General features: G+C 41.4%; 1 protein-coding gene across 4 annotated transcripts in view; it reads left to right on the forward strand.

Moving 5' to 3' along the window:
- Positions 1 to 25,939, forward strand: part of LOC101175681 (enhancer of polycomb homolog 1) — a 30,777-nt gene extending 4,838 nt beyond the window's left edge. For 3 of the 4 annotated variants that reach the window (XM_023965223.2, XM_078934166.1, XM_023965222.2), the window contains 13 exons: positions 11,560 to 11,719; positions 13,057 to 13,202; positions 14,174 to 14,380; positions 15,895 to 16,043; positions 16,163 to 16,310; positions 16,574 to 16,738; positions 16,955 to 17,044; positions 17,260 to 17,408; positions 17,990 to 18,399; positions 23,180 to 23,295; positions 23,369 to 23,507; positions 24,006 to 24,372; positions 24,519 to 25,939. In XM_023965223.2, coding sequence (XP_023820991.1) covers positions 11,620 to 11,719; positions 13,057 to 13,202; positions 14,174 to 14,380; positions 15,895 to 16,043; positions 16,163 to 16,310; positions 16,574 to 16,738; positions 16,955 to 17,044; positions 17,260 to 17,408; positions 17,990 to 18,399; positions 23,180 to 23,295; positions 23,369 to 23,507; positions 24,006 to 24,372; positions 24,519 to 24,591 — 2,259 coding nt within the window. In that variant the 5' untranslated portion in view covers positions 11,560 to 11,619 and the 3' untranslated portion in view covers positions 24,592 to 25,939. Of the gene's footprint in view, positions 1 to 11,559; positions 11,720 to 13,056; positions 13,203 to 14,173; positions 14,381 to 15,894; positions 16,044 to 16,162; positions 16,311 to 16,573; positions 16,739 to 16,954; positions 17,045 to 17,259; positions 17,409 to 17,989; positions 18,400 to 23,179; positions 23,296 to 23,368; positions 23,508 to 23,634; positions 24,373 to 24,518 lie in introns of all 4 variants that reach the window. The other variant, XR_013650446.1, reaches the window with a different exon arrangement.
- The last annotated feature ends 2,034 nt before the right edge of the window (positions 25,940 to 27,973 follow it).

Raw genomic sequence — 27,973 nt, forward strand, 5'->3', positions numbered from 1 at the left:
TTCTGAGTACAAAGGAGTCATGTGACTTTAGCAGTTCCGACATTTTGTCTCGTCTGAGTTTCGGGCCTTGTGTTGGCGTAGTTGCAGAGGACCAGGGCAGGGGGCGCTCGCGGCTTCAGATGGCGAAACGGAAGCAGGCAGAGTCGCAGACATGTCAACAGAACTGCCGTGCACTGAATTGGTTTAACCCCCCATAATGTGATTTTTGCTGTAATCGCACCTGATTGGACCTGTAGTGTTTTAGTGTCCGAGTCTATTGCAGTCCCTTGCTTACCCGTTGACGTGTTGCTCTCTGCGTGTGAACAGTGAAGTGCATCTGTTTGTCAGGAACTGCTGCACTGCAGTGTTTACGGTGAATACCGTTATTGAACGGGATTGATCCTGGAGGATTTGTGTGAAACTGCAGCCCACTCAACGTGTGTGGTTGTTGTGTCTACACGGTAAACGTTTGATTGTGAAGATGTGAATTGTTTTGATGTTGGCCTTAGATAAACACAATCTACGCCGTTCTGGTGGGTTAGATGGATGCAGCTGGTGTTTTCTGTGACAGACGTCAGTCCAGTTAGTGCGGCTGCAGGGATGGGGACCGTGCGGCTGCAGGGATGGGGACCGTGCGGCTGCAGGGATGGGGACCGTGCGGCTGCAGGGATGGGGACCGTGCGGCTGCAGGGATGGGGACCGTGCGGCTGCAGGCCGGCTCCGTGTCGTGGGTTCAGTGTGTCAGATGCACAGCAGGCCGGCAGACCATCAGCATGTTGTCTGCTGGAGGAAATCAGGGCAGCAGCAGCAGAGGATGGGGGGGGGGTGCTGTCACTTCAGAGTGGCTCTGCTCAGCAGGCGTGTGTGAGGTTATGTAACACCTCATCATAGGACAGACCTGCTGTGAAACTACATTTAAGAATAGCTCATTTTTGTAATTGCATTATGCAGCATTAAGCTGTATTTTTACTTTGACTGTCCACTGTGAACTTTTTGATCCTTAAATCTCAGTCTCTGAATTTACAGTTGAGTTTGTAAATCACAATGGCTGTTTTCAATAATGTAGACTCCCCCATTAGTATAGGTTCCTCTCAGAATTTAACATGGTTTGACAGAACTTTGTGTTTGCTACATAAATAGTTTGAATTGAAAAAGTTTTTAGCTTTTGCATTTTTGGCTTTAAACAACTTAACAAGTCATGTGCTTTACATTTTAGACACTTCACAGATTTTGTCTTTGCTTTGTTTTTGGATTTATACATTTTTATTTGGTCTCTACATGTTTGATCTAAACATAAAAAACCTTTTGATCTTAATATTTGCATTAAAAAATAACTATTTATTACTTGGAATTAGGAATTGACCTTTTTTCTAAAGTTTCAGGTACTTTGTGAAATTATAATATAAATATCTTTATAAAAAAAAGTGCTGGATTTGTACTAAAGCTGGATATCGAGCATCGCCACAAAAACTTTTAACGATAAACTATTAGAGAACATTTGAATAAAGCTGAAAACACTCAGAAGCCCCAGGACTGCTAAACTCTTATCTACAATACTATGTCATAGAACAGTAACTTGTATGCATGGTTACTTATGTGGTGTGTTGAGTGCCCTGCAGATAGAGTGCATGTGGTCCCAGCTGTAATATAAAGCTCTCATTAGTGAACCGGTTCCCTCAGACTGCAGAAGAGCCTGCTATGATCATCGTTCAGTTCTAAACAGATCCGTCTCAAATGTTTCGCCGTTGCTGACTTTCCACCGCGTGCTTCCTGTTGTGGACTGTCAGACACGCTGTCCTTTGTTTACGTTCAGTAGAAAGTGAGGTCAGCGTGCAGGTCTGGCGGGAACCCACAGGCATCTGTTTGAGTTGACACAGTTTGTGGCGGGCCCTGGATAATGCTGGGGGGGCTGTCACCTGTGCCGTCAGTACTGACTGATCTATACTGTAAGCTAGCAGGGTTGGTGATTCATTCCTTCATTCTGCTTGATCTTTTTGAATTAATATCTTATCCGGCTTCATACTGATCGCTTCTACTGCCCTTTTTTTCATTTTTGAAAAATGGCCTTGGAAGCATCCATATTTGAACATGGCAGAAAACTGCCTTCTTTTTTGGAGTAGGGGCCTCTGTAGGTGTGTATCCGTATTTGCTACTGACTGCAATGCAGAAGAAGCGCCACTCAGTCTCACACGGGGCTTGGCAAAGTTGTTCAGAAGTGACACAGGATGAAGAATTCAACACATTTATTGATACAAATAGTTTAGCTGACTTGGCATGTTTGTTTATGTCGTGTATCTGAATGATTGTTCATATAGCACTAATATGAGATCACTCCGGTGTTTTGGGAAGCTGAACAAGCATCAGTGTGTTGTGGTAGTAGAGCTTGCAGATATTCAGTCTATTATTGTGCCAGAAGTTGTCAGGTAGATAATGATAATTTCCCAGCACCCATGGACTTGGCGTTGTCGCTTTGCCTTCATGATGATCATTCCTTTATGCAGCTTTCCCAGCATGCGAGCCGTCAAAGCAGGCCTGCAGAAGCTGGAAGAGGCTCCTGCTGGCTCAGCAAACGTGACAGTGATGGATGTGATCATTTTCTAGACTCTGCTTGTATATGCCAGCGAGTGTTTGGGGACAGCGGCCTTCTCACTGTTCACCTTAATCTGAGGCTGTCCGTCATGCGAAGGTAAAAAAAACTATTGCCGGATTAGCAGTTGGTTATTTCTTTCTCTCCAGCTGGCCTCTTCAATGTTCACTGAAAGAATGATTTTGTGATTTGCGGGGGAAAGGCTTGAAAATGCAAGAATGTTTCCTGCACTCTACATTTGCACTACAGTCATTTCAATGGCATTTTGGATAGGAGACTTTGCTCTTTTATATTATCAGATTAATTCAGTTTATGTATTATCTTTATGTTATCATTTTATTCTTCCCTTGAGTCACAAGAACCCCAGAGATTATTTTGGTCATAATCACAGAGGCCCAAAATCATTTCATTAATTAATGTTTTGCCACAAAGTCACTTAAAGCAACATTTAATGGAACCAGAGAACCAGATAATTTTTTACTGAGCTTCTGCACTGGTTACCCGCTGCACCTTTCTTTCTAAGTTTCTTAGTAAATAGTTTGGTGCACCTTCCTTTTCAACCACATTGCATTTAACTCATCAGCTTTACAGAATCAATTTGCTATCAGTATTAGTATTAAGAACCTGAAATGGTTACTTTACAAACTGGTAAACTAAGTACTTTATTTGAAACACAATTCTACAAAAAAATAAATCACATTGTCCTCATTTACCCCATTGTGCTTCGGTTTCTGGAAATTTCTTTTTGATTTCTAAAATGTAATTTTTTTCTTTTTTGATTGTTGTGATCTTTGTTTTTGTGTTGAGCGATTTGTTGATTTGCACTCCAAGGCACTGTGCACGTGCGCTGGCACCCAAATTCAACGTCTCAGGTGTACATTTTCATAAACAACTCTCAGGGAGAGATTTTTTCTTTCTTTACAGAATGGCTGGGCTCACCGGTGCAACCTTATTTTTTTTGTTTTTTGGGTTGTTCGGTTGAAAGTTTAGTTGCACGGGCACATTAGTAGCATTCTAGAGCCTTGTTTTATATACATTTTTAAAAATATAAATGTTTAATCAGGCCTTTTGCATTACAGTTCATGCCACTGTGTGGGATAGTCTTCCAACCTGTTTCCTCAGCCAGTAATGCGACACAAAAAATCAGTTAGACTAAGTTGTTCCACTGGATTCATCGTAAGAACGTTCCTTATCATAGCAGTTGTCTGTATGCTGGTAAGACTGTAGCCACATGTTAAGTTCTAGTTTAGTGGTGGTGTGTTTGTTTACAGCTAAGCTAAGGTTTGTAGTTCCCAACATATTCATTTTTGCTTCCTTAAACTTAGTGTGACTTTGTTTTGTTTATTCTGTAGTAGAATGGTTGGTTGTAAAGTCTAAGGAAAAGGTTTGACATCTACTAGAGTTTGTCTGTTTTCAGTTCATAATCCCATTAGTAATACATGGTAAGGGTAAAGAGGTGCAGTGATGTGGAAGTTTTACTGCTGTTTGTGTCAGAATAAAACCCTCTTAATGCAGATCTGATGAAGCTCACCGTGCTATTCATAGATGCCCTGAACATATGTTCTGCTTCATTAAATTATCAGCTGTAGAGATTTTCTAAAACATCATTTTTTTTCTGCTAGGAGCAGCACAATGTGGTTTTTTTTCACATCGGGCAATAATGGTATATAATCACGATATAATCCAAATAACTATTTGCCGAATTTGAACACTCTGCTCATAAAATAAATGTGTAATCATCAGCAGGTTTAGACTTAAACATTAGAACCGCGATAAAAGCTAAAGTGTTCACGTTTTAAAAGAGAACACGAATAAAACAGACCACTAAACTACTTTATCAGTTCCATTTAAAAACAAAACAATAATTCTAAAAATACATTTGAATGTTTTTTAAATTTTACAGAACAGACATGAAATTGACACATTTTTGTCAACATCCTTTGAATAAGCTCAGAACCAAAACCAAATTCTCTGAATGTCTTTTGGTAGTTTAGATTGTGGCTGCCGTTCAGGTCTGAACTCTTGAGAATTGGAGTTTAATTCAGTCTGAGATTGAACATGCTTGGTGACTCTGCTTCAGGTGATTTTAAAAAAGGTTGGTGGTATTTCCAGTTTTAGAGGGAACATGCCTTCAGCACAATGTGTAGTGCTCGATGTTCTGCTTTTTATCTGATTTTAAATAACCGTAATACCTCACACAGGGATCAAAATGGAATTTTTGAGTCACTGGCTAAATTGGCCAGTAGATTTAAAAGAAATCTAGCGGGCAAACATATTTTTTAATCTGCTAAATTATAACACTATTTCACACAGAAATGCTTTGTATCTTCTGAGTTGCATAAAGTTAATTTATAAATGGTATGCTCACATCTTTTGTTTTCTAACTGTAAACTCAAATTCAAACATGCTTAGAAAAAAAAGAACAGATTTCATTCTGCTGCAGGTGATATTTTTTTATAGTGGTCTGTTTTATTTGTTTCTCTTTAGACACTTGAAAGCTTTTGCTTTAATCGTAGTCCTTCAGTTCATCTGCTACGGTTAAGTATGACAGGAAATAAATATTTAAATCTGAACAACCTGCTGATGATAACACATTTGAGTCTTCAAATTTGACAAATACATTCATTTGGTTTATATTGTGAGATATATAATCGCCTGAAATGAAAAATTCTATATTGCCCAGCCCTGATTGTTTTCAGGGCTGAGTAATATAGAATCTTCATTTAAGGTGCAGTGCTCTTAAAAGGGAAGGGGACAGGAGGGTTAAGCACATCTGACAGGCGGCATATTATGGTGTAACACCAGCTCTGTAATGCTGCAAAGACGCTGCAAAATACAGATTCAATTCTGTTATTATATTTATGAAAAACCGTCTTTATTAATGTCCTATGAATTCATCTTTATTTATCCGCCCCGTCTTAAAGACCAGTAAATCGGCCTGTGTTTACATTTAGCTGACATATGGAACAACTCGTTAGCTTAGCATCATAGCATTAGCATCTAACAGCAGCACTGTCTCCAAATCATCACTTCTTATGAATCTGTGTTGCTGCTGCAAGTCAAGCAGCTTTATCCTCTAGTTCTGACTGGATACTGTCAAAAATTGTCACATGTTCATCAGCTGTTTCATCTGCTTAAACGAAGCACTGAAACGGATGAAGTGACTACAGGGGGGACAAATCTCTCATGTGCGTTTGTTCAAAAAAAATCACCATGGGGAGAGCTACTAAGCCTGACTAAGTTTATGCAAACGTTTACTCACCAAATAACCCGCTAACTTTTACTTGCCACAGAGGAGAAAAGCTCGTAACGAGGGAGTTTAATTCAATTTTATTTATACAGCCCAAAATCACATCAACAGTCGTCTCAGTGGGCTTTGTATCAGTAATTGTAAAGTAAACATAAAATCATAAGAATCATAAATGCATAAAATTCAATAGGAAAATTCTAAACTGAACTAACTAAACAGACTAAACTAAACTGGGCACCCCCTCCCTTTGACCCTCATTGGCGGTAAGGAAAAACTCAGTTTTGGTTTCGGACCCTTTAAAAATAAGTTTCACACGATAGACTCATTCTTCTATTGAGAAAAAGTTCTATTATGATATATATACTTATCGTTTTTTAACTCAGCCTAGTTCTGCGTATTCTCTGATGCTCCATCCCACATTATCAGCCAGCCATACAAAGAAAAGATGCCCCTTCAAAAGTTAATTACAGGAAAAAGTTGTATTTAGTAAAAGCTACTACGTATAGTTTGAACAGTCATAGGTTTTCTGCAGTAGCTGTAATGCATGGACTGAAGTGTCTGTTTGGCAAATATAATTAGAAAAATCCATATTTTATTGCATAAGGGTCAGTAAATAGTGATAGTCTTGACGCTGTAATGAGTCGTCAGGCCTTGTTTCATGTAACTTTTGTGCTTTGATGAAAAGTTTGTTTGATAGCTGCAGTACATAAATTTACATGTTTGCTGAAGTAACAGTCCTGAGTTTGTGGCATTAAGATGACATTTGCTGGAATTGATCCATGAATGAGGAGCAAAATGAAAATAGAAATCCAATTTGAGCTGGAACTTCAAAATGAATTTTTCGATTCCTTTAATCTGATGATGGGTTTTCATGCTTTATTTTTCAGTCTTTTTTTCCATTCTGAACTTTGAATGCAAATATATATATATTTGTGATTATTCGTTCATTCAGTAGTCTCCCCTCCCAGCCCGGAAGCTGTCAGTGATGGCGATCACTCCAGCCCCATGGGCCTGCGGCAGACTGTCCAGGGTGTACCCGGCTTCACCCAGCAGGAACTGGGACGGGCTCTGGAAGCTCTGATTCATGGTGATCATGTGAATGGTTGAAGATTTATGGCCCCTGTTATGTAGGTGTCGCTGCCACATTATGGGTCTTAAAGGGTTATTAAACTAAGGTAGCCCTGAAGTTCAAATCACATCATCACTCAGGTAAAAACATAAAAATGATCACAACAATTAAAAGCAAAACAAATAATAAAAAGACATTACATTTTAGAATCTGTAACAAAATTCCTGAAACTATTCCAAAAAAAGAAGGAAAAAGACCACAACAATCAATTTTTGCAATTTTAACTTATTAAAATAAAGAATGTTACAAATTACAAACAAAAAAACCTGAAAAAGTAGGTATTATGGGAATCACTGATTTGGATGACTGTTTGTCCATCATTTTAAGTTATTTGGCATAACGTGCCCTTAACCGCAACCATAAATGTCACTGCTGACCCAAACGCTGCTGCTGCTGCTAGTAAAGAGTGTTTTAATTCAGAACATACCTATGAAGGGATTCTGGATATATTATAATATAAATAGTGGAGCTATCCAGCCGTACAGTTCTGAGCCACTTCAGACGAGGAATAAAAGCATGCGTGGATCTATTTTTCTGCAAATGGATGCATTAGAATGAGGAAAAGCAGGGAGACTTTGGTCCACCCATTTCTCTTGCTGTGTTAAATTTAAGGTTTTTCAAACGGTACGTTTGGATTTGCTCTGATTTGAATAAAGAAAAACTGCAGAAATGCAGTTTTAATCTTAAATTGGTTAATACAGTCTTCCCCTTGTATTTGCGGGGATGGGGTCCAGAGGCACCTGCGAATACGGAGTACCAGCCACCCCACCCCACTGCCGAAGAGTGTCTGTCACCGGGCCCCTCCTGAAACATTTCTCATCCTTTGTAGAACGACAGAACTAGAGCTGTGACGGTGTCGAATTTTTCATCACCGCGGTGATGAACCACCAGGGGGCGCGGTGTCGCGGTTAACCGCAGCCACCCCCACCCCCCAAAAAAAATCCCCCGGCGGCCGCATCGGAAATAAATACCATTACAACATACTAGTCTTTATTAACAAACAACAGTAAAAACTAACAACTACATATCTAACTGGTGAACTTACTATATGTGTTGTAGATTGACTGTGTGTGTGAGCGCGGAGCGTCTTGTGTAGGAATTGGAGGAAGGTGCGCACACGTGTGTTAGGGGGTGCGCGTTGATTCTTCTGCAGCAGACCGCTCTGGAGCTGCACGCAAGTTTCACCTGTGCTCTCTGGTACAGACATCTTCTCAGAATATAATATACAGACTGCAGACACTGTCACCTTTCTGGTAGCCGTAAAGCCTGACAACCATGAAGAACGCGGGGCAGGAGGCCATTAGTAATGTTCTCTGAACCTTCCGATTGTACTCTGAAACTTTAACAGTTTTACTTTTTTAAAGGGAATAATAAAAGGAAAAAAGACCTCAAAACATCTACTAGTTTTTAAGAACTGTAAAAGCTGTCTGGTGAATGGACCCCAGACAGAAAAACAACGAACAAAGTTTTCCCTTCTGCTAGGGTCTTAAATGAGAAGATCAAAAATGTTTAAAGTTTTTGAAAATAACTAAAAGGTTTGGGGTCCTCTCATGCATCGTGATTGTTTCAAAGCTGGATCTTGTCAGAGCTCACAAAATTTCACAAGAGTAGCATTAGGTCAGCGGAAAAGAAAAAGCATAAAAGATTGATCTCTACTTTTATGGATTGATTATCGATCTATTATGCTTGGATCGATTTAGATCGGTTTATCAATTTTAGCAACCCAGCCCTGTTTTCTAAGTCTAAGATGCTACAGGAACATGTTAAAAGCAGCATTTTCATGGGAGTGGGTCTTCAAAAAGAAGACGTGGGAATCAACTTTAAAAAGGAAGCTACAACTGTATTTGTTGTGAACGTCACCTTTAACAAATGTTGGGCAATTTTGAGAAATTTGGACATATTGTAACACTTAATATTTCCAGTAATTGTGAATAATGTGTTTAGTATCCATCAACTGTAGCTCTGATTTTTGAGCTACATCTTCTGCAAACAAATGCTTAGACAGTCTGCATGTTATGTCAGCATAAAACATCTTCAGACACTTTTTAAACCCAACAAGTTGCTGGTCTGCAGCCATGTGAGGTTTGCATTTTAAAAACTGAACACATTTTTTAAGCTAAAAAATTCCTGACTGCTCCACCTTAAATATTGGGGCTGGGCGATTAATCCATTTACAAGATCAATTCGAGTTTTTTGTTTTCATTTATTTTTGGGAAAATTGAAATGTATTTTTTCCAGCTCTCTGCTCTCTTGTGCTTCTGTTCGGAGAAGTCGGTCAGTACCAATTTCTACTACTTAGTTTTTACTTGGGATGGGTACCAAACCGAAGCTCAGTACCACCTTGCTGCCAGTATCTTATACAAACGCAGATTGCTGTGCTTCGTAGCTCAGAGAAGAACGAGTGAAGCATTGGAGCTGCACAGCGGCTCATGCACGCACATCGGCTAAATGCTGTCAGTAAAGCAGGTCAAAGTTCTGCAGAACCTCACAGCAATATATTCTGGTTCAGCGACATGATAAATCAAAATATGTACAGCGTTCTGTAAAGAGGCCAACGTCGTGATGAACGGTGAAATGCGCGTTGCCTTCAGCATTTGAAAAACCGAGCTGCAGTGCAGACTGTCATGTAAATCAAGCATCTGAGCCACATGAAATTCCTCTCCTCCACCCTGTCATGTTGTCTCATCATACTTTGTTTCTGAAAAGAACCCTCACCCCCCCACCCCTTTATTTTTGAGGCGCAGTTCAAGCTCCTCCTCCTCAAGTACTAGAGAAGCTAAATTAAGCAATGTTGAGAATAAACAGCACTTTATTTCCTTAATCATACTTTTAGAACCTTAAGGGTTAAGGCACTTTTTTTTTCTTATACTGAAAAATATTTGTTTTAAAAATCAGACAATGTTGACTGTTCCCTTTACGAACAGATATTTTAGGTCACCAAAACAAAAGCATAATGAATCACATTAAATATGCAAATAAATGTGATTCATTTGCTGCTAAATAAAGTCAATTTGTACGTTTAGTGGACCAGCAGCGCTGCTAAAGCCCATCATGCGTCACACTTGCAGAGCAAATGTGTCCTGTTCACACCAGCGTCCACCAATGTACCAGCACTCTGTGTCTGCAGCTTCACAAACACGCAGGTTGTTGTGGCGGTTGCATTTCTTAGACACTAATAGTCTTCCTCGCCACCATCCTCAGGACTTTAACTGCCTGGGGGGAAACAAACACTCTTCCCCCAAGAGAACGTTTGCACCAGACTTGAATGACACTGCTTTGTTGACGGGCTCAATGCCAGTGGCTCGCCGCCCAGTCTGTGCTTCGGGTCCACTGCTGAGTGGAACTGGAACTGTGGTAAACCAGCCTGGAAGCCCTGCAGCCAGTCTGCCCCCCACAGCAGACTTTTATCATTCCCACTATGTTAAAGAGCAGGAATGGGCTGAGATTTCTAACGGTTTTGGAGGTGATGATGAATGCAACACACCACTGATTACCCCCCCCCCCCCCCCCCCCCCCCCCTCAGAGAATCAGCAAACCTTTTTTTACAGTAAGATCTTGAAGGCTAACAAAATAATATTATTTTTTCCAATGATTTCATAGATTCAGAAATGCAATAAAAATGACAACTGTTTCTACAAACACAGGATGAAAGCAGAGTATTAGTTGGCCAATGATGCTTCATGAAATGAATAAATAAATAAGTATGAGAAAGAATTACTGTGAAATTATGAGATAAACAGTCTGCTATGATTGTGTCATAAAAGGTAGTGCAAGTTCTTAGTTCTTGGTCTCAGATTTTGTCAAATTTCCTGTCAAAATGCGACTTGTAGTCCAGTGCGACTTATCTGTGTTTTTTTTACTTTATAATGCATTTTTGGGCTGGTCCGACTTATACTCCGGAGCGACTTATAGTCCGGAAAATACGGTATACATTTTGATGAGAATATTATCAATGCAAGTACAAAAAAAAAATATTTCAGCATCTTTGTTTGAGGAAGGATTTAAAAGTTTAAAAACTGTGCTTTGCTGGTTAGACTCCTGTGAAAAATACAATGATTTCACTGAAGGTGATTTAAACATCAAAATGTATTTAAATGAATGAATTTTAGCTGAACATCTTCAACTTCAGGATGCGACATTTGCTCAGACACAGTCTCTCGTTCAGTTCAGTACTTTTGGCTAATATTGAGAAAAAGTTCTGCTTCTTGGGTGTGATGCTGTGAAATTATTCTCAGTTTTTATTAGGGAACAGTGTAGTTTAAGAGTTTGTGCATTGTCTTACCTAACATGAGCTAGAAATTCTTTTTTTTTTAGTTTTCTGATTCCTCTCTTTCTAACTAAGAATGGTTTTGCAAAAAGTCCCATCAGTCACCAGGTCGACTGTAAGAATTTATGGCGGTTAGGAATTTATGTTTGTTCTTTGGTTAGTTCTTTAAAGAAGAGCGGAGCAAATCATTTCCTCCTGCTCCAAAGATGTGTGTGTTGGTGTGTGTGTATGTGTGTTGGTGTGTGTGTATGTGTGTTGGTGTGTGTGTGTGTGTTGGTGTGCGTGGGTGGGTTGCACGCGTGCGCCTCCATCCAGTGACCCATCTAATGCCACCGTTTTCTCCACAGGAACACCATCTCCAGCGAGCCATCTCTGCACAGCAGGTTTATGGCGAGAAGCGGGACAACATGGTTATCCCAGTCCCCGAGGCAGAAAGCAACATCACGTACTACGACTCCATCTACCCCGGGGACTACAAGATGCCAAAGCAGCTAATTCACATACAGCGTAAGCATGCCTTACCACCACCACCATGTGACCTACAGACCTAACAACATCCAGATAATGGGGTCGTTTCAGGTTCTTGACCTTTTTTACCTGCCTTCCTGTTATTTGAGGTGTCTGTTATTGAAAATTCAGTTTATTGATAAGATAAGATAAAGATACTTGATACTAATTGGGTTGTTGCAGTGTCGGTGTTAGGCTCAAGATACAAACATACAAACAATAGATGACAACAGAGAACCAGAACAATCGATCAGAAAGAAACATCAGTGAAAAAGAACAGTTGTATTGCGTGACACATCAGGAGAGAAAAACAGACGGACCTTAAATGATTTTATGGATGACAAGTTATAGAGTCCAATGGAGTTCTATTGATTTGATATGGGATTTTTGGAGCTTAGAGTAGAGTTTTTTTGTTTCCTCCGGTTTGGACCCCATAGTCATTTTAACTTGCCTCATAAATTCTTGTTGAAGAAAGTTAGCAGGAAAATGCACAGCCTTTGAAGACTGTCTCTTGCTACTTGAGAATGCCTTTGTAGAAGATTCTCACCTGTTTGATGGCAAACAGCCATTTTCATTTGCTAGCCGCTCCATACTTGGCGTTTATCGGGGTACGTGAGCCTAAGAAATTGCTTGGTTCTGTAATATCAGAGGAAATTAGTTTGCTAGATTGCCTTGTTCAGTCACCATGTCTGTCACCAGAGCTTACAGCCTTTTCTCCACAAAGGAAAATCATTTTCTGTAGCCTGAGCACACACTGCTATCAGGTGAAATGACAAAACGCTTGCTGCTGTCAAAAGCTGTCGGGCTAAGTTACAGATTTCCTCTGCAGGCCCGACACTTTCAGATGTGGAGGAAATAAGCCTGAAGTCATTTTTAGTCTTTTCAAAGTTTAAACTTTTTTGTAGTCGTGCATTTTTAGCTGTAATTTGCATTATTAACGCTGTTCTTGGCCGTCCATAAAATGTTGTGAGACCATGAGTTTCAAGAAATATGAAAAGAAATATAAAGATGTTTGAAATAAATCCAGACAGTTTTATTTTATCAGAAAAAGCTTCACTTTGCTTTATGTTTAAGCTCTCATGCTGGCTTGACTTGTTTTCTTTGCATTGATCTTTTACCTATGTGACGGTTCTGAATTAAAAGTGGGATTGTTTTGCATTGTCTCCCAAAATGACCGTGATTGTAGCAAAACATCAGACTGCAGATTTTTTATAAACATCATTGATTGGTGCTGTTCTCAGACTCAAATATAACCTCTTCTCAATGTTTTTGGTTAATGAGTGGTGGGTGTGAAAGTCCCTGTACTGGTTTGTTTGACCTTTGACTTTAACCTCCAGCTTTCAGCTTGGACACAGAGCAGCCAGACTATGACCTGGACTTGGAGGACGAAGTCTTTGTCAACAAGCTGAAGAAGAAGATGGACATCAGCTACCTGCAGTTTGAGGAGATGATCGACCGGCTGGAGAAAGGCAGTGGACAGCAGGTCAGAAACCCTTTTTTAAATCAAAGAAACATTTAAAGACTTCATTGTTCATGTTTAAAGACCCACTCCAATAAGAACTGTTTTTGGTGTCAACGTGATCTTGGAGAATTTTTGTCATGGTAGAAGATGTGTATAGGAAAAATGAAGCTTAAACTGCATTTCTGAGTATTTCTTTATTCAAATTGTTGTAAATCCGAGCAGATGAATTTTGAAGAAGAGCTCATTTGTAACGTAGAAAACACTGGGTGGGCCACATGCTCCCTGCTCTGCTCCAGTCTAAAGCTACCTTTACATTGCCCTCAGTAACACGCAATCAAGCAACCACTTCCAGTGAAGTCTGTAAACGCGCATCTCTGGGAATCGGGAGCAAGCGGAAAAATGTAGTGTGAAAAAGCTTAAGCTGTTGCGTAGAAACTACAGTCAATCAGCAGGCAACAAACCTCCTCCACTCCATTCTGACTGATCCACTTGCAGACAAATAGATCCATGTACGTCTCTGTTTTCCTCACCAGGCTGGCATCTGGCACAAAACTGTACGGCTGGATACTCTGATTTATTTATTGCTCTGTTTTTGTTGGCTTGGGGTTATGAGGGGCTGTAAGCTAGCAGGAGAGAGCGTAAACAAAAGGGTGATGGAAATGCTTACTCCCCACCAACAGTCCCGCCTACAACTCTGAGGTACATTTTTAATGAACTCCTGCTGCTCTGCAGAAACATTCTCCTAGAAAACCAAACAGGTTTTTGGATTTGGGATAAAAAAAACGCATAATCATGATTAAGACAGCTGGGAACGCTTTTAAAATAGATCCAAAGAAGATTGGAGTAGGTCTTTAAGTAGAAAGACTATTAAAATATGGACATCAGATATTGTTTATTAGAAATGAACATTCTTAGAAAACCGGAATAAAAGTTTGTAAACTGGTTTGTCTGGGACTGATCTGTTAAAAACATGACTCCTGTCTTCCCCCCAGCTGGTGAGTCTTCCTGAAGCCAAACTTTTGCTGAAGGAGGATGACGAGCTCATCAAGGAGGTCTTTGACTACTGGAGCCGCAAGAGGAAAAACAGCAAGGCCAACTCTCTGATCCCCACCGTCAAGCAGGAGAAACGGGATGGCTCCAGCACCAACGACCCGTACGTGGCCTTTAGGCGGCGCACCGAGAAGATGCAGACCAGGAAGGTTGGTGGGGTTTTTAGACTGTGTGCAGATCTGATTCCTCTGGATTATGGTTGGGCGATGTCCCCTAATTTGGCCGTTGACGATGTTTGCTGTCAACCATCGGGATGGACGATGACATCGTCGGGGGGGGGGGGGGGGGATATTTTTACATTTTTCGTTCTTATATAACTGCTATTCGTTATTTTGCTTTTTTCATTTTATTTCCCAACTAATGGTTAATCCGCGATGATCCAGTATAAACTGAGGGAAGTGACTTTAACAGAAAAAGTAACAAACAAAATAGAAAGAAGTAGTCCGCTCCCGCACTTAATTAGTGAAGTGGACCGGCGGAGGGCGGATTTACAGCTTTATGTTTGATGGGAAGGGGGGGGGGGGGGGGGGGGGTACATGAGCGGTATGTGTGGGAGATTTAAGACTGCGATCCGTCCCGCAGCTCCAAAGCTAATGTTGTTAGCCCGTGTTAGCATACTGCTAATCCTGGCTCCGTTCAGAAAAAGCACTGACCACACGGATTAAAATTCAAATGATGAGCGAACAGGTGTTTCATAATAACCGTAACATTATTAAAAGCACGTTTAGGAGATCGTCTCGTATTTTACCGAGCTGACATGTCAATGTATATAGCCGCTCGGTGCTGTTATCGTTTTGTATTGAATTGTTACCTTCAATAAAGTTTGGAAAAAAAGCCGCTCGGCGGAAGTTGTATCCTCTTCCGGTTTTCAAACTGCGCGTGTGCGAATGATTTATTCCGACCGAAATTGTGACCTTAGTGAACGTTTTTATATTCTGAAAACATTTTTCTGGGCCCATGTACACGGTTGGATTCTAATCCGACCATTGATCCCATCAAGATATTTTGTACATGTAACCGCGGCTTATGTTGTCGACGCGCAACGTGGCGGGGGCGTGGCATCACGATGGTGGTCTCTCCATCGGGATGTCAGTCACCCATCACGATGGACGATGATATCGTCCATCGGCACAACCCTACTCTGGATCCCTGAGTCTGTCTGGTCCTAAGCTAATGTTGATTTTATGTCAACCTGAACATTCATACATGAATTACGCCTTAAAAATGCAATCTTTTGTGGTTTGATTTCAGAAGGATTCAAGGTCGAGTTTTTAATGAAAAATAGTTTTGTTTTCATCACAAGTTGGTTCCAGTTTCTAGTAAATTAATTTCAGCGCTTTTAACACATTTATATGAACTTCTGAGCGATTCATTTTAGAGCTTTAATGTCACTATTTTAATCCAGTTGTTAAATTGTTTGGCATCCAGCTTCAAGAGTGTTGTTTAGATTTTGAAAGAACGGTGCCACCAAGTGGTCATTGGAGAAACTTAACTTCCAAGCATTAATCTAAACACTGACAGATCTGAATGTAGCTTAATGACTTTATGACCTTAGAATAACCCGTAGAAGTAACAAATTGTGAATAAAACCCATTTAAACACACTTGGATCTAACAGGCTTGCTGTGAAGTGTTGCTGATGTTGTGCTTCTTTGACCGTTCAGAACCGGAAGAATGATGAGGCGTCCTACGAGAAGATGCTAAAACTTCGCAGAGATCTGAGCCGAGCCGTAACCATTCTAGAAATGATCAAGAGGAGGGAGAAGAGCAAAAGAGAGCTGCTGCACCTCACACTGGAGATTTTTGAGAAGAGGTAATCCCCCCCCTTAACCATGATTTTGTGGCTCTGCTCTTTATGGGATCATGTCCGGCATGAGGGACACAGTGACCAGTTTTTCCATAGAAAATCTATATGGTTGGTTTTTCCCTCAGAAATGTCATGTCAGACTTTGGAGGTGAAGTGATGGCAGAGGTTCTGGCTGAAAGGGCTCTGGTGAGGCCTCAGATTATTCCCTTGGTTCCCCTCACCAACCAGTACCGACACCAGGACCACATGGACCTCAAGGATTACAAGTCCAAGGTGAGAACATGAACCACAGTGTTTATACACTTAATTAAGAAAGAATGAAGACATTTGTGGTTGAGAAAAAGCTACGTGAAGGTGTTTATTTTAGCTCAGATTGTTTTTCTTTTTTCTTTTCTTTTTTTGGATGAACAGCCAATGAAGCAAATGAGAGCAATTATTAGAAAGCCAATCATTTAATGACTAGTTATGACACTGATCAGGTTCGTTAAATTTCCTCAAGATTCTTGAGTTGTCATTGAGCATCTCTTCTCTTCCAGCCTGAGAAGATGGAGATTCCCCGGCAGAAAAGGAAGTATGAGAAGAAACAGAAAGTGCTGCCACTTTCTTCAGGCTCCTCCCACCATTCAGGTCCAATTGTGTTCAACGCCAAGGACCTGAACCAGTACGACTTCCCCAGCTCGGATGAGGAACCTTTCTCTCAGGTACTTTAAGATAAACCTTTTATAGTGATGATTTTTGGAGGATGCACATGTAAACCTTACTCTGAAAATAGCTTTAAGGTGGAAAATAGGGAGTTTTCAGATTTTTAACCATGAACTGAAGGTCTCTGTGCTCTCTGCTCTAATAACTGAATGTCAAACTGCAGACGCCCAGAGAAATGCATGCTCGGACTCTGACCTCTGACCTTCTGTTCACAGCTGCACTCAGGCTCCTCAGAAGCAGAGGAAGAGAACGACCCCGATGGCGCCTACGCTTTCCGTAGGAAGGCAGGCTGCCAGTACTACGCTGTAAGCAACATGACCTTTATTTTCTTCCTCACAACACAGACCTTTGCAGTTTCTTCTCTTGTAGTGACCCAGATGTAGTATTAGTAGTGAAAATACCAAACGTCTATTCTAAACCCTGGACGTTTTTTATGGGTTTAAGCTCGAGTTTAAGTCAGTATTACAGTTTTTAAACCTGTGACTAAATTGACTGACAGTTGTCACTTCTGTGTTCTCAGGCTCGTCAGGATCAGGCGGGTGGCTGGCCGTGGTCTGGTCCTTGGGAGGGTGGTTTGGCGGAGGATCGCTTTCGCTACAGTCTCACTACGCTCACAGTTCCACGTCGCTGTCTGGGCATGGCTCGACGCCGCGTGGGGCGAGGTGGCAGGTCAGTCTCCTAGCTGTGTTCAAGAGGAAATATAACCATCTTTTTTAGGCATCCAAATACTTATTTTCCACCATAATTTTCCTAATAAATTAGTTAAAATTTGGACAGTATTTTCTGGATTTTTCTTTCTTCATTTTGGCCCTCATAGTTGAGGTATACTTTGAAGATTGATGTACTTCTGTTAACAGTAGTGCATTCAGTTTGTTTCGTTTGTGTACTTAAAACCCAACATTATTCTGCATTTTAGAGCAATAATTACATTGAAGTGCCTGAAGTATTGTGTGTATTTTTACTTGACTATATTTCTAAAGATCGTGAATTAGCTATTTTGGACGTCGTGAAAATTTGTACTCAAATTTTCCGGAACAGATCGCGAATGTCCTAGTATTTGAATACTTGTTACAGCCCTAGCAGATCTACACGTTTAGAAACTGTTAGATAAAATGGGTAAACAGTGATGCAACAGAGATCCCCAAATGATGTGAGATCAGAAGAAAGCAGTGCACTTTAAAGTTGATATTGTTTGATCATAATAAGAGTCTCTTCTTAAACTTTGGTGTGTTCTGTTATTTGTCTCTTAGGGTCTTATTAGACCGAGCGTACACGGACTACGACAACATTTTCCATGGACTGAATCCAGAAATGCTGGACCTGCCTCCTCCCGCTTCGGCTACATCTCTCTCACCGGCCACTGACAAGTTTGCCAGTACCTCAGAAACAAATACCTCAGTCAGAAGCTCCTCCTCCCCCTTCAAAGACCCCGTTTCCTCCTCCTCCTTGGACCTCAGTCAGATACTTTTGAATATAAAGTCATGCCGCTGGAGGCACTTTAGACCACGGACACTACCACTACATGAGCTGGACGAGGCCCATCCTCTGTTCAGAAGGCTGAGCCGAGTCCTGAAGCGCCCGCGCTCTGCGTCTGCTGGGGGGAGGCCGTTCGGATCCCAACGCCCCGTCAGGGTCATCCCTCCTCCAACAGCCGCTGCTGGTAGGTGGAGTTTCTGCTTTTGTAGAGACATTCACTGCGTTTCTGTGTCATTATTAGAGCTTTTAATAAACAGTTTATTAAAATGGATAAGGTTGGTCTTTAACACCGGAGCTTAGGTCCAGTGTTTTGACCACTGCAACTCTTAAGCCGTTTACTCAAGTAATGTAATTCCAGCGAATTCTGAAACGGAGAAAAGTTTAAATGAAAATTCCCAAAGAATTACGGTATGTCAAAGAGCGTGTGTTATTTAGTGTTGCCAGCGACGGCTTAGCTGTGTGTCTAATGGCAGCTTCCTCATTCTCTCTGATTGTTGGTGGTTTCTTTGGTCTAGATGCAGATTTCTCTGAAAGGAGTTTTGTTTTGAAAGAAGCTGCTGAGTCTGCAAACTTTGTGTCGATCTTGAATAGAAGTTCTGTAGGTGCTGTGATTGGAAAACCCAAACTCATTTTCTTCTGAGCTGGATTATTTCTTTGTAATCAAATACGTCGCTGTCTGCAGTCATCATAGATCCCACTGTTCAGCTGGAGTCTTATTTCAGGACCGGTGCCAGCTGTCTCCAAGTTATTTTCATGTTTTCACTGCAAGCTGTTGCAGTTTCACCTCAAACCAACCCACAAGCTGTCAATTAAACTGGATTGGATAAATAAATTCATGAGCGACTGAAGGGTCCGTTGGCGCTTTGACACAGCAGTGTGCAGTGTAGCATAAAGACTAAATCCTCTCTGTCTCTGGTGTTTTTTCTGAGGAAAGTGGGGCATTGTGTTTCTTTCTTGTTTTGGTCGATGTTTTGATCTGCATGAAAAATAGCTTTGTATTGATTTGCTGTTGAAAGCTGCGCTTGGGAAGTTTCAGACAAACGAAGCAATAAAGTTTTTCCAAACAAATAAGTGAGTCACGGTGGTGGTTTTAGTTTGCCTCTGGTTAAGATCCAGCTTTAACCACGAGAAGGAAGTGTTAGTAGATGTCATGAAGTGAGGTCCAGATGGAGATGCTGCCAAAAGACGGGCTGTGACTTTGAAGAGAAATCTTAGAAGACCTGGGGGGGTGGGGGTTGGAGGAAAAAGGTAAATCAATATTGGAGTGAAGCCCAAGGTCTTGTAATACTTTGAAATGTGAGAATGTGCTTTAGATCAAAAAAGGCCTGTGAAGAAAAGCTGTGGACTGTTGCTTCTGGAGGCCAGAAAAGCAAGCAGGAAGCGGGAGACTGCCATTAACGGGGCACCGGAGCGCCAGATGCACCGGGTGACACGCGTAGTTCCTTTGAGTGCTCCTCTGCCCAAAAGCCCGCAGAGGTCCAACAGGACGGCTCGAGGAAGTCGGAACCGGCTCAGAAGGTCACAGGTCAAAGGAGAGCAGATCTGAATGGTCCATGAGTTCTTAAAGAGATCTTTAAGCCACTCGTCCTCGTTTGCCAGCAAGTCTTCTTGCTGTCTAAAGATGCGTTCACTCTGAATTCTTCCATTTGCCACATCTTCTAAGAGCGCAAGATCAGCCATTGTGCGTCATTACGCATTGTGATGGGGCATTTTATTTCCCTCCATTTAATTACATCTGACAAGCTACAGATGTCGGTAATAATCGACGTGGAAATGGGAAATTGATCAGCGCAAATGTAATTTCTTTTTGCTTTCTGAATGGTTGAGACATACGCCATACATTGTTTTATCAAAAATAAAACAAACTAAAGGCATATGCATGAATACCATAATTCTGTAGCTAATGAAGAAATGTTTTACTATGAAAACAACTTTCCCCAGTGGGCAATTAACATGTCTGTCCGTCCACACGCCCGCACCTATATCTGCTCCGCCAGACGGACACATTGACCAGAATATCAGTTTTGTACATTATTTCATTCTGTTAACTATATTATTAATGAGGATGAATTGTAAAACATGCCAATATTGCAGAACATTTTTCACTTTTCTTTTTGCAAATAAGTGTTCATTTGAATTTCTGTTGTAATTTTCGTTTGATATTTTTGTTTGTTTCACTGCTGATCGATCAAACGGGTGTTGGTGTAGCTGTTAATTGTAAGACTTACTTTGTGAAGTCTTCATGTTATTCATGAGAGGCAGTATTGTCATTTTCACTTTCACGTGTTTCTTCCATCTGCCGACGGTGTCGCCGTTTCTCATTTCCCCCGTTTTTGTTCGTACGCCTGGGTCAGAGCTTGCGTGAAGGACCGCACATTTTCCCGTCAAGTTTGCTTTTTATAAATCTCAACTATTGCGTAGAGAGTGGCGTACGCCTTCTTTTGTGCGTACGCAACGTTTATAAATGAGGCCCCTGGACGTCCACGGAAGACAACAGTGGTGGATGATGGCAGAATCATTTCCATGGTGAAGAGGAACCCGTTCACAACAGCCAACCAAGTGAACAACACTCTCCAGGAGGTCGGCGGATCAATATCCAAGTCTACCATAAGAAGAAGACTGCATGAAAGTAGATCCAGAGGGTACACTGCAAGATGCAAGCCACTCATAAGCCTCAAGAATAGGAAGGCTAGATTGGACTTTGCTAAAAAGCATCTAAAAAAGTCCTGGAAAAACATTCTTTGGACAGATGAAACCAAAATCAACCTCTACCAGAATGAAAAGAGAAAAGTATGGAGAAGGCGTGGAGAAGCTCCTGATCCAAAGCACACTACATCATCAGTAAAACACGGTGGAGGCAGTGTGATGGTCTGGGCCTGCATGGCTGCTTGAGGCACTGGGACATTAGTGTTAATTGATGACGTGACACAGGACAGAAGCAGCCCAATGAATTCTGGGTATTCAGAGACAAACTGTCTGCACAGATCCAGGTGAATGCAGCCAAACTGATTGGACGGCGTTTCATAATCCAGATGGACAACGACCCAAAACATCCAGCCAAAGCAACTCAGGAGTTTATTAAAGCAAAGAAGTGGAATATTCTGGAATGGCCAAGTCAGTCACCTGATCTTAACCCAACTGAGCAGCATTTCACTTGTTGAAGACTAAACTTCAGACAGAAAGGCCACAAACAAACAGCAACTGAAAGCTGCTGCAGTAAAGGCCTGGCAGAGCATTCAGAAGGAGAAAACCCAGCATCTGGTGATGTCCATGAGTTCAAGACTTCAGGCTGTCATTGCCAACAAAGGCTTTTCAACCAAATATTAGTAATGACCATTTGGTTTTCAGTTATTTCATTTGTCCAATTACTTCCAGCCCATGAAATTAAGTTTAAAAAATTCTTTAGTTTTTCTCATTTTTATGCAATCTTTTTGTTCAACCCATGGAATAAAAGCTGAAAATCTGCACTTCAATGGCATCTGAGTTGTTTTATTTAAAAATCACTGTGGTAATGTACAAACTAAATTAGAATGTGTCCAAGTATTTATGGTCCTGACTGTATAAGCTGATCTGTCCGATGGGTTATATAAAGCATCAATCAGTTCAGAGAGAAAGTTCTCCTCTTACCGCTTGTTTTTGTCCAGATGATGAAGCTAAAGGTTGTTTTAAAGAAGCCGACGCAGTGATACAAAACATTTAACCTAGCTGACCGGAACTTCTTTTTTCACCGTGCGGTTATCCTGTGGTATATCATTTTTTAACGCACACCCAGCAGCCAATCAGAATCAAGTATTCACCCAGACCATGGTATAAATGTCTTTTACCCTTTACCATAGAAGGTGTCGCTGGCGACGACTAAACACCTACTCTTTGACTATTTACGCTGTCAGTACTGATTCTGACTGGGAGAAAGGCAGCTTTTAATATTAGCTCTTCATGGATGTGTGACATTCAAAGCTGCTTTTCTCCACAGCAGAATCTGCTGATCGGCGTTGATCAGTTAACGAGTCATGATACATTCATACCGAATGCAAATCCTCTGCTGCTGTGTAGACGCACTGTGAACATGCTACTGGACGCTTGTTCAAATATGTGTTCATAAACTGGACGCTCCTGGTGCGTGTGGAAGTAGCTTTTGCCCAAAGTTTAGTCTGATCGCTACATGGAATCTTTGTCTGTAGATCTCAAATACAATGCATGGAAGACACGGATGATGTTGAGGGATCACATTTATTTATTTAGGAGGGATCTATAAAAGCATCGGTAATCACGTCCCCGTGTCTGGGTTCATGAGATCGTTCAGACTGTCCCAGTGTGGTGAGCTTCACCATCTACTGCAGGAGCTGCAGCTGCATGACTGCCGTTTTCAGCGCTACTTCTGTGTCTCTGTGAGCCAGTTTGATGGCCCCGCATTAGTCCAAGGAAAGGAAAAACTAGAATAAAACACCTTGTTATTCTTATTAATATCATAGTTCAGGGGGAGAACATTAGATTCTCCTCCATTTTTTTAAATTAATTTCCTTATTTGTTTGTTTGATCCGATATCTAGTTAGCTGTAATCACTTGTCGCTTGAGCTGCCATGATGAGTGAATTTCTCCCCCAGTGAGATGAAGTCCAATATAATGTTGGTTTTGTTGGCTGATCACATCGACACATCACAGGCCAAAGTAGAGTTCCTGATTGGCAAAGAATTTGCGTCGTGTCAACCAAAGTTCTGATTTTTAAACTCGCATAGTGAAATATTTGGCAGCACATCAGCATTTTCATAGCATTTGGCATGAACGTAGCTTTAAAGGAGTCAAAAGAATGTAAACATTGGAACAAGTGTCAGTGTTCAAGGATCAGAGTAGACCTTTCTGCATGTGAGATTATTTTCATCACTACAGGTTACATTTTCACATTTGGGGAGTATGTTCTGCACGTTTGTTCTCGCATTAGTCATGTGACCTTTCGTTGTTTTCAGCGTTCACAGCTGAACAGTACCAGCAGCATCAAGAGGAGCTGGCCCTGATGCACAAACAGCAGCTGGAGCAGGCCCAGCTGCAACAGCACGCCAACAGCACTGCCAACAGCACAAAGGTAAGCCTCACTGGCTCCACCGCCAGCCTGCAGAGCAGCGCTCAGCTTAACATGCTCACTCTGTATCCAACAGAGCCTGGCGAACATGCTGGACCAGGCCAGTGCTCAGTTTGCCGCCTCAGCTGTAGTCACCGCCGACCAACTCCTAGCTCTGAAAACAAAAGACGATTTGGGTCCAGGAGGCGGAGTTAATGGCGTCATCCCCCCCTCAGGTATGGCATGTCTCACAAGAGCCTGAGGGTCGTGTCATTGGACTGCTTTTATTTAATAAACCATTAAATGTTTTTTGTTGCTTTGTTTTTACTTCTTTAAGCTAGCCAGTTTTTTTCATTATTGCAGCTCCTTGGTTAAAAGAAAATACAAAAGATAAAACCTTTCTTTGTTTCCATGGGAATAAAGCAAAGAATGGAGGTTTTTCTGACCAGATCAGAATAGGATTGGTAAACAAAACAGACTTTCCTCAATGAGAACCGTTTCAAAATAAGAGCTTTCACCTGAGTGCCGTAAAATCAGAGGCAGCCATGTGTCCTATGCAGATGATCCAGCAGTCAGAAAAGGGGTTCAAACTCCACATCGTTATACACATCAGTGTCTGACGCACAGCTCCCATGTCCTTCCCCAAAGAGCATTTTATAACTAAAACTCTGCGTCTCCACACCCCTCCCCTTCCATCTCCTCCCACCTCTGCCTGGCCTCCTCCGACCTGCCAGGTGTCTACAAGGGCTTGCACCTATCGAGCACAACGTCCCCGTTCCCCGCCACACCGGCTCCTCCAACCACTACTCTGACTTCCACCTTGCTCCACCCCTCCACCACCACCACCTCGGCCGCCAGGAACAACAATGGCACTGCCCACCCCGCCAACACTACCACTAACGCCACCGCCGCCACTCAGGTCCTGCTGGGAAACAATAGCCTTCGTCTGGGCGTTCCCGCTGGCAAGCGTATCCACGCCCCCCGGACGCTGGGCGCCACTATGTCAACATCCGCCTTAAAGCTCGCCCACGCAGCAACCGCCAACTGTCAGAAACCTAAGGTGGCCACGGCCTCGGCCTCCCCGCTGGACATGGTGCCCAGGTGAGAAAATACACACCGTAATGCTGGATTTGTCTGCAGCTGGTTGCTTGGCAACAGTTCATTTCACTAGTGGGGTTAGGGCAGATTTACAAGCTAACTTCCTGTTTGCAAAGCGTCTGATGAGCCTGTTCTCCTTCTGCTTCCAGGGAGACTCGTGAACAAGACAAGCCAGCGCTGAACAGTCTGTCCGAGAACACAGTGGCCATGGAGGTCACGTAGCCTCCGGCCCGCCGCCACGCCACATAACCGGACTTTCTTTTTATTTGCATTCTTTTTGTATTTTTTTGTTTTGTCGTTTTGAGGGGGTGCTATGCATCATTTGTTAATTGTGAATGCAAGTGATGGATGAATGAGCACAGCAAGGATGGGTTTCCATGGCAACTGTTCTGGGACTTAATTGCAATGCTCGTCTCGTACAATTTTTCTCTTACACCCCCCCCCACCCCCCCACCTCCCGGTTTGTTACTGTTAATAAGAGATCGTCTGTAAATTCTTAATATGGCAATTATATGTACAGTACTGCATATTTGTAATACGCCCCGCCCCCTTTTCTTGTATATAACATTACTTGAATACAGAATTGTTCATTTGTGATGTTTTGCACTCGACATTAAAAAAAAAACAATTAAAGAGAAAACAAATTGCAACTGCAGCGAATCTGAGGATCGGAGGTTGTACCACAAAATGAAAAGGCAAAAAAAAACCAATGTATGTCATCACACGCATGGTGCAGAACCTGCTGTTGGAACTATTTATTGTGCCGTGTTTACTAAGGTCCTGATTTCCCTCATTCATGGTTTTGCTTTATTTTATTTGGACTTCTTTTTTTTTTAAACAATGTAAAACACTGTACCCCCCACCCCCCACCCCTCAAGTGTTAAGCTACTTCCTCTAGCTAGCTGAGTGTTGGCCCCTCCCCTTTTGGGATGTAGAGCAGGGCGGGAACCTTTTGTGGGGTTTCCGTGGTGACGTACAGACATGGGCACAGGGCAGGACAGACTTGTTGGTAGGCATCGGTGTCGCCTGGTTGATCCATAAAGCTCTTCCATTCTTATTCCAAGTAACAAACCAACGGGGATGAAGACTTTCTCAGAAGTCTTTGCTGCTTCTGATGTATCTAAGCACTATATAATTTGTTTGATTTATGCTGCTTTTGTATGATTTTTCTTTTTTTTTTTTCTTTTTGAGTCTAAGGCTTGCACCAAACGGCCTCATTCACATTTTTCTTTTCCCCTGAACATAATCCCACCTTTAATTTGTTTTATATTTTTGTATTTCCCTTTTTTGTCATGAAAGACTTCATTCTTTTGTTACTTCTTGATCTAAAACAATTATAAGGGAGTTTTTTTTAAAATGCAGTAACTGACATTTATCATTCCAGCTACTATATAATGTGTATGAATTGAAAAGAAAAAAATTTCTCTACATTTAAAAGAAAAAAGCTTCTGAAGGCTGAAAGGCCATGAACCACATGTTAACGGGTGCCTTCATTTGGGAAAAAATTAAAGAAGATAAAACATGAAATAAAAAATCGATCTCTTCTGTGAAGAGTTTGGTACTGAACAAGGCTACTTGTAGTTTTTCTTCCTGTTCCACCATCCCTGTGCCTGGTTCCATCCAGAAACCTTGGTTTGTAGTTCCCTCTTCACCACACACTCAAACAGGATCTCCACAAATGTCACCTAATAAAATACAATCCCCCACAGGCAGATTGTGTGGACAAGCATGTGTTTTTTGTTTGTGTCATCTTGAATGCCTCACTTTAGGTGAAACGCACACCTCCATGTGGAAATATGTGAACCACTGTGGGACGGGGCTTAAAAAGTGCAAATGAACGAATTCATGAAAACCTCTTTTTCCAATGGGTATGTATGCATTCATGATCCTTTTGATTTTATGTTTCACTTTTGGGAGGAAACTGGAGATTCTAAACAGGACTGTAAAATAGATAAATTAGGTTTGTTCCCCTTCAGTTTCCTGCACACAGAGATGAATGAATAACGACTCAGAGACAGTTACTTATCTTTTGTGGAGGTTTTACTTCGTACAAACTCGAAGGGGACAGACAGATGAACATGGTGTATTCAAAGTCCGAACCAAGGAGCTCAGAGATGGGCTTGGTATATAAACCCTGCATTTGCATATTCAGAAGATCGTCCGATGGATCCTGATGTGAAAATCACGCCCACAGGTTGCTGCTGGAGAGAAGCTCCAAGGTTAAAATGGAGATAACTCTGAGGCCTGCTCAGCAGATCACACATGCACAGAAAAAGGGAGGATGAGAAGAAACTGTTAGAAAAATAGCTTGGCTGTGCTGTCTTCAAATGTAATATCGTTTTGAGATGATAATGCATAGTGAATCAAGTTTAAACCATTAATGTAATAAAAAGTAAATGTTAGTTTCTAACTGTTCACATCTTTTTTTTTTAACTTGTCCTGTCCATCTGCTGGGCAGGCAGATGAGAGCTGAAGGCCTCTTGTGTTGGACATATTTTACTTTAACAACAGGAGTTATGAATATTCTGACAAACCAGAGGTATGTTTCACTTTTTCAATTACCGATACGAAGCCCAGCGAGACGACTGTTGTGAATTTGGGCTATAAAATAAAATTGAATTGAATTGAATTGGATGCTTTCCATTCATTCACATAGAAGTACAATTGAATACATTTTTGAATCACTGAACTTCAGATCTGAAAACCAGAAATTAAAACATTAAATCTGGGTTCCCGTATGTTGCACATCATTCGTTGGTAAATGCTGTAAACTTCTACATTTTAATTGTGAACAGGAAAATCGGTTCTTATTCAGGAGTAATAACTGATTTTGATCGCAGTAACAAATACATCTGACCCGTACTCTCCATCAGTTTCAATAGTGTTCTCAATGGTCTTATTTGATCGTTTTTAGTCAAAATAAAAAAAAAACTCGTTTTCAAGGCTACAGTTTCTGCTGAGAGGCAGGAGTTCAGTAGAAATTCACCTCAGAGTCGTGGGTTTGTTTACATAAGTAAGTCTGCCCTTACTTCCCAACATCTTTCTGTTTACAGGCTCTCCTGCTAGCTTACAGCTCCTCCCACCTATAAACTAGCATTAGCAATGGGGAGCAACATTGGAGCTATCCAGCCGTCCAGTTTAGATGCAGATTCCAGTTGAGACGAGGAAAACAAAGCCGTTCCTGGATCTATTGGTTGATAGTGGGTCATCAGAATGGAGAGGAGCAGGGAGTTTGTGGCCCCGCCCAGCGTATTTTCTGTCACATCTAAGGTTTTTTGAAACTGCATTTTTTTCTGATTCATGATTTGAATCAAGAAATACTCAAATGTAATTTTAAGCCTAATTTTAATTTCATTGTATATGTCCATCAGAAAAATGCCACAAGATGTTAAGACAACAGAAACACAGTTTTCATGGGAGTGGGTGGTAAATACTCTGAAGGTCGAGTAGCTCTTTGCTCACGTTCATGTCCTTTTCTCAATTGTGTCAAAGTAATCCTTAACTGAGCGGTGTTGAAGGCATCAGGGCACATTCCCCACAAATGATATCAAATAAAATATACCTCAGTTCTCAGGACCACAGTCTTCCTCTCAGGACAAATTCT

Source organism: Oryzias latipes, chromosome 17, assembly GCF_053564925.1.
Source record: "Oryzias latipes strain Hd-rR chromosome 17, Olatipes_Hd-rR_3.1".
NCBI classification, from domain to species: domain Eukaryota; kingdom Metazoa; phylum Chordata; class Actinopteri; order Beloniformes; family Adrianichthyidae; genus Oryzias; species Oryzias latipes.